Source organism: Eucalyptus grandis, chromosome 8, assembly GCF_016545825.1.
Source record: "Eucalyptus grandis isolate ANBG69807.140 chromosome 8, ASM1654582v1, whole genome shotgun sequence".
In the NCBI taxonomy this organism is placed as follows: domain Eukaryota; kingdom Viridiplantae; phylum Streptophyta; class Magnoliopsida; order Myrtales; family Myrtaceae; genus Eucalyptus; species Eucalyptus grandis.
Genome location: NC_052619.1, coordinates 32056863 through 32063151, shown reverse-complemented (window position 1 = coordinate 32063151; position 6289 = coordinate 32056863). Strand labels below are relative to the sequence as shown.

Here is a 6289-nt window from a genome sequence, read left to right as displayed (position 1 = left end):
CTAAAGAGGGCACTTTCATCCTCCTTAATTGAGACCTTAGAAATTTGTTTATCTAAGGCTTCTTGGTTGACCAATATATTCTCAAACTCTATTAGAGTTGGCTCATTTGCCCATCCACGAGTGGCCGTAACAATACCATTATATTCCGGCATTAACCCGTGAATTATTATTCTTCTCATTCTTGTATCAAAGATGGCATTCTGAGGATCTAATTTTGAAATTCCTTCGCAAATAGACTTTAGAAAAGTATTGACTCACCGTCATATTTTGTTGCGAGATTGAGAGGAGCTCGTTCTCCAGGCATTGTAACTTGGCATCGTTTGTCCTTGCAAACAGCGTCGCCAAGTTATCCCAGGCCTCCTTCGGAGTCGTCGCACTCTTTATGTGTTGCAGTAATTCATCTTTAACAGTCACGGCAAGCACATAAAGAGCCTTACCCGATTTTATATTCCATTTTCTTAATTCGCTATCATTCGTGGGTGGGGTGGTGTTGCTCCCGCCAACAATATCCCACAAATCTTGTCCTAGCAAGTAATATTGTATGCGGGCACTCCAATTATTATAATTTGAGTTGTTGAATTTGAGTTGTTGAGCTTCTCGGTGCCACTTACCGAAATCGAGAAATCCGTCATCATGACTTGAGTATAATGCCCCGCACTATACCAAGTAAGCCTGGTCTCGGACCAACAAACTCCACAATCCCAAATTGTGCACTGGTAGAACTCCGACGTCCTTCGCTTCTTCGCTCCTTGGCTCGATGATCCCTGACCGCCTACTCACTCACAATGGTCCCCAACCATTGTCTTTGCACGGTCTCTGACAACCTGCTCTGATACCACTTGTTGAGAAGCAAGTGGATGTACAAGTAAAACAATTGCTTTATTTTATATAAACAATATTACACACTCTCTACACACACTACTCTCATACACCTCTCACACCTCACACGAACACAATTCTTGCACACACCCACTCACTCTCTATCACTCTACACTCATGTCACCTACTCCACCCACTCACACACTCACGTACACACTCCACTCACATCACACACTCCTCTCACTTTTCACACACACACACAAGGGGCAAGAACCCCTATTTATAGGATGTAAAGTCGGTGAGGAAAACCCGGAGAGAGGGGGAGAGAAAAGTCTGGAGAGGGGGAGAAAATTCTGGTGCAGCAGAGAAAGGGAGAGAAATCTGGAAAAATCCAGAGAGAGGGAGAGAGAGGCGGTGCTCTTTTTTTTTTTTTTTCTGACATTACATGCCAATGAATGCGTGGGGAGAAGTACAGAAATTAATTTTGGTCATCGAGAGAGAGAGTTGGTGCGTGCCCTTTAAACAAAACCAAGATACAGAAAGCTCAGCAACTTCATAAGCTTTTCAAGAAAGTACAGAAACCCTCGCCGACCTCCTCCTTCTCCTCCTTCGTTGGTGAGCTTCGCTTCACTTACAAATGACCCCTTTAAAATCTTTTTACTCGAGGGCTGTTTACTTGCTGACATTACGTTGTGTTGCATTGTTCTTGAGGTCCTACAAAAGGAAATGTTCTCTCTCTCTCTCTCTCTCTCTCTCTCTCTCTTCCCACTTCTCTTTTTCTTATTCTTTCGCTAGTTTGGGTTGGTAATGGTTTTGGATCTATCGATTTTATGTTAGCATTTCTGTTGTTCTTTCTCAAGGAAGAGATCCAGGGAACAGAGAACAATAGAAGTTCCAATCGTGAAGCTTTTTTGTTGGAACGAGACTTCATAATGGAGTCCATCTCCATTGGTTTGGGACCTCTTTCGTTTTCTTTTGGCCACAGAAATGTGTGGTTTGGATTATGCTATTTTTCCGATAATTAAGTATTTTATGATAGATTTTCTTCAATTTTGCTATGTAGTAGTGCACAGTGTTTTTCTTTTAGCAGAATCTTGAAGTTTTAGGCAGATCGAGTGCTCAAAACATTGTTTGAATTTTTGTCAGGGTGACGGAAAATCCGGCCTTCATGGATCAATATCAAATGAATCCCTTTGGTTACTCTCCCACTGAGTCTGGCTTTAATCAATTTACTTCATTTTCTTCAGCATCAACCTACATGTCAAATCAAATCCAAAACGTTGGCCACTCGCGTGATGTCCCTATTGCAACCGAGCACAAAAACCCTCAAATGAAACCATCTCCATCATCAAATTCTCAAATTATATCCTTTCAAAACTCAGATCTGTACCCAAACACGTCTCCGCAATATCCTAGTAAGTGAGGCTTGTGGACTGACAAATTTTTGAAGGCTGAAACATTTTTGGTGGAGTATGGAAATGAAATATTTCTCTCTTCTTTTTCTGTTATTCTTATAATTGTTTTCTAGGAACCTATGAGTTGCAAGATGGGGAAAATATGAAGATGAAGAGAAGTGGTGATGGTGGTACATTTAGTAGAACAACTTTGCATGGACCAGAACACGTTATTGCAGAGAGGAAGCGCCGGGAGAAACTGAGCCAGCGGTTCATTGCTCTTTCATCCATCATTCCGGGCCTTACAAAGGTACTCCAAATGAATTATTTTTGTGTGAAAGTTCCTGAAGGATTGATAACTGTTCCTTTTTTTCCACCTTTATCATATATCTCTATTGGGTGTGTTCGCAATCTTGGTTTCATTTGAGAAATTATGGTTGGGTTCAAAACTTAAACCAAATATTAATAAGTCACATTAAGCTAATATTTGTCTTTTTGATATACGGAAAAAAAAAATTAGGGCCCTCTTGATAGGATATGTATTTGCAGAAATGAAAGGGTTATAACACTTATGCTATACTAACTAGTTGGAGGACCCACATTTATCTTCCTCCCTACTGAACAAGAAGGACCTCGTTGCTTAATCCTTGACTTTGCATAATGAGTAATGGAAAAGTTAATTACTTTTTATTTATGGTAAGGAAACTCACCTTAGGTAGACGTCAGGTTTATGAAATACTCTAAAAAATTGTTTATCGAGGGTAGCATACCAATCTCAAGAGTCTACCTAACTTTTAGAATCATGGATTGGAGATTATATGCAACTTAGATAAAAAGGTAGACTTTTGAGATTGACATTTGCAAATGGGTACTTGGATTGTGGCCTTACATGCTGTTCTTTTAAATTGACATTGGAGGACATACATGATTTTTTTAGTGTATGTTTATTGAGGGTAGCATACCAGTTTCAAAAGTCTAGCTTTTAGATACACAGATTAGAGATTATATGCCAATACACCGTAGATAAAAAGGTAGAAAGCAATTGCTGACTTCAAATAACGAGAGAGGAATCCATGAGAGGGCGAGACCAAAGACTGAGATCAGAGAATTAGAGAGATTAATAATTTGAGGAAAAGAGCTTTTCTGTTCTTGCGACTGGGTTTTTTGTTTTGTTTTTGTAGTTAATGAATTAAACTAGTTTTGACCATCATATTCATGAGAACATGTGTCTGTTCTCTTAAGGAGTAAAGTTAAACTTACACAATTTGCCCATAAACTAAGAAACTGTAAATCGGTGATAGACAATTTAAGTGAATCATGATTATCATTTTAGATTAATACCCAACTACATATGGGCAAAGCGTTGCTAATGTCAAGTATTATTACGATGGAATTCATGAAAATCGTTCAACCACTCAAGCTCAACGATTATTGAGTTGATTTAGATGGTTTGATACATATTTGCACCATGTTAGTGATTGGATATTCCTTCTTCTAATAAAATATTACTATATACTATTCACACATTTAAAATCCGATAAGATTCTATCCACCTATCGTTAAACAATTCTGAACTTGTCTAGAGGTGTGTCGATCTCTTTCTAGTTGCTTACCACATCTAGATCCTTAGTTTTGTCTTCATGAGTTAAAATCAAACTTGAATTTTGTTTTCTATTGCTTAATTTTCACTATCATGACTATCAAAGGACAATCAATCAAATAAGTCATATTTCATGCATACCAATTTGTATATGCTAGTTAGTGATTTGAGATCATTAGAGAGTACCTATAGCATTCTTTTCATACTATTCACAGTCGTCTCATTAATCAGAAAACTAATCCCTACAAACGATGGAGGAAAGCAAAACCCTTTTAAGAGGTAAGATGCTTGGCAAAACAACTTAAATTTGGCCTCTAGGTAAAATAGTCTGATTTATACAGGTACTTGCTTAAGGATTGTTTGGAAATTGAGACTCACCTCTTATTGAAATAGTCAACATAACAAAGGTTCCACCACCTACAACGACCTTTATCAATCGCTAGAAAACATAGGGACCAAAAACGTGGCACTGTATTCCAATTCTTCACATTATAAGCCTTCATTGTTCCTGCTAAAAAATTGATAAATGTTATGGTTGCATAGCTGGATAAGGCTTCTGTCCTAGGAGATACGATAAAGTACTTGAAACAGCTCGAGGAACGTGTGAAGATCCTCGAGGAAGAGGTGGCCACGAGAACCGTGGAATCCGTGATCTTTGCAAAGAAGCCATCGCTCCAACGTGGTGATGGCGTCATATGTTTTTCATCCGACGGGAAGTCATATGACCCACTCATCGAGCAGCAACTACCCGAGGTCGAAGCACAGGTATCGGGGAAGAACGTTTTGATTAAAGTCCAGTGCGAGAAGCACAAGGGTTGCATCAAGGAATTGATGAAACAAATGGAGGACATGAACTTGACAACTCTAAATATCAGCGTCCTAGCATTTGGGAGTTCCCTCTTGGATATCATAATTATGGCCCAGGTAATTATTGCCAATTTCTTCAAATTGTTTCAATGAAAAGTAGTCTTTTAAAACTTCAACTGGTTTTCCTGATCCTTTGTTGAGAGCATATTGTCGGTTCAGATATTCTTGGAAACAAACTGTTATCCAGATTTTTTCCTTTCTTCTTATTCTGATTTTGGTATGGAAATGTCCGTAATATGTTTCCTTGTTAATTATACGAGCTTTGGCGTCACTTCTCGTGATCCCCAGAAGCTTTTGCATTTCGTTTTTAAAATCTAAAATAACAATAAATGAGGGAAGATTACTAATTCCACATGCCAAAGGAAACTACTGTTAAAAATTAAATATCATATGTGCACGAATTCCTAGAGCATGTTCAATCCACTTTTTGTTGCATTTTTGTTAGATTTACTCACAGGTTGCTGTATAAATTAATCTCTTCTTATTCAGAGCAGAGTTATGGTATTTCATCTTCAGTTATAAAGAAATCATACTTGTTTCGTATACATTACTTGCAGATAGAAAATGAGAACTGCTTGACACTTGAGGAGATTGTCGAAAAACTACGCGATGCTCTGACCATGTTCCTCGGATCATCTTCAAAACGGTCAGCTTGTTAGGCAAAAAATTGGTATTCTGCCATGGTCTATGTCCTAGAGATGTTCTTTATTACGGGTTAGTGCAAGACTCGTGGTTAATTGTACTACTATGTGAATTGTAATTTCTAACTAATTGTGGTAATTATCTGTTAGTGCAAGATTTAACCACGTGTTACTGCAAGAATTGTGGGCAATTGTCACTCCTCTTGCCCTCATGGCTTTTTTTTTCTCTATTGGTCTCGCTTCTATCGCCCTTGTCACCTGTTTTGAACTGCTTGCAGGGAGTACGAGGCTATCTTCTTTATCCTTCTTACTATAGTTTTCTTTGTGGTAGATCTCTCATCTTGCTTGACCCATTGTTAAATCTTGCTTTACGACTCTGATTTGGTCATCTATTATGATTATTTTCCTGTATCTACAGTTAAGCATTTCACAGGGCTCATGGCTTATGAGGATTATGATGGAATTGGAACAAAGCAAGAGTCCACTCTCATGAACCAATCCAGCAGGAACCAAGTTTTCCTTCTGTGTAGTTCATTGGCACGGGTCCTCTCACTTGGAAAGAAGAGATAACCTTTGTCGAGATTGTTGACACCTCAATTTTAATTAGTTTTATTAATTAAGTTTTAATTTTGTCTTTTCGGATAAATAGATAATAAAAAGACAAAACAACAACAAAACCAAATAAAAACACCAAAAAAAGCAAAAGCCCAGCCCATCTTTTTTTTCTCTCCTTTTCTTCTCCCTCCGCGTGGCCCATATGGCCCATTTTCCTTCAACCTTGGCCGGCTCCTTTTCTCTCTTCTTCTTCCTCGTCGCTTGCATCCACGCGCGGTGGCCGGCGACGCGCGAAGGACGGCCTACGGCCGAGGAGTGTAGGGCGACGTCGGCCGGAGGGATAAGATCGCAAAGTGCCATTAATGCGAGCGAAGCCATTTGAAAGCTCGATGGGACCGGTTCAGCCAAGCGGA

The 6289-nt window shown here is 39.0% G+C and overlaps 1 protein-coding gene across 2 annotated transcripts; it reads left to right on the top strand.

Annotated features, from left to right (window-relative positions):
- Positions 1 to 1261: 1261 nt before the first annotated feature.
- On the top strand, positions 1262 to 5903 carry LOC120286790 (transcription factor bHLH25-like). Of its 2 annotated transcripts, XR_005545502.1 has the most exons (6): positions 1262 to 1434; positions 1966 to 2234; positions 2348 to 2523; positions 4357 to 4737; positions 5238 to 5648; positions 5740 to 5903. XR_005545502.1 is itself a non-coding variant. In XM_039299292.1 (5 exons), exons 2-5 carry the CDS (start codon positions 1988 to 1990, stop codon positions 5337 to 5339), a joined length of 906 nt encoding a protein of 301 aa, XP_039155226.1. In that variant the 5' UTR covers positions 1262 to 1434; positions 1966 to 1987; the 3' UTR covers positions 5340 to 5903. The 2 variants fall into 2 exon arrangements, 1 of the variants encoding a protein (XP_039155226.1); XM_039299292.1 differs by having other exon boundaries at positions 5238 to 5903.
- Positions 5904 to 6289: the final 386 nt, after the last annotated feature.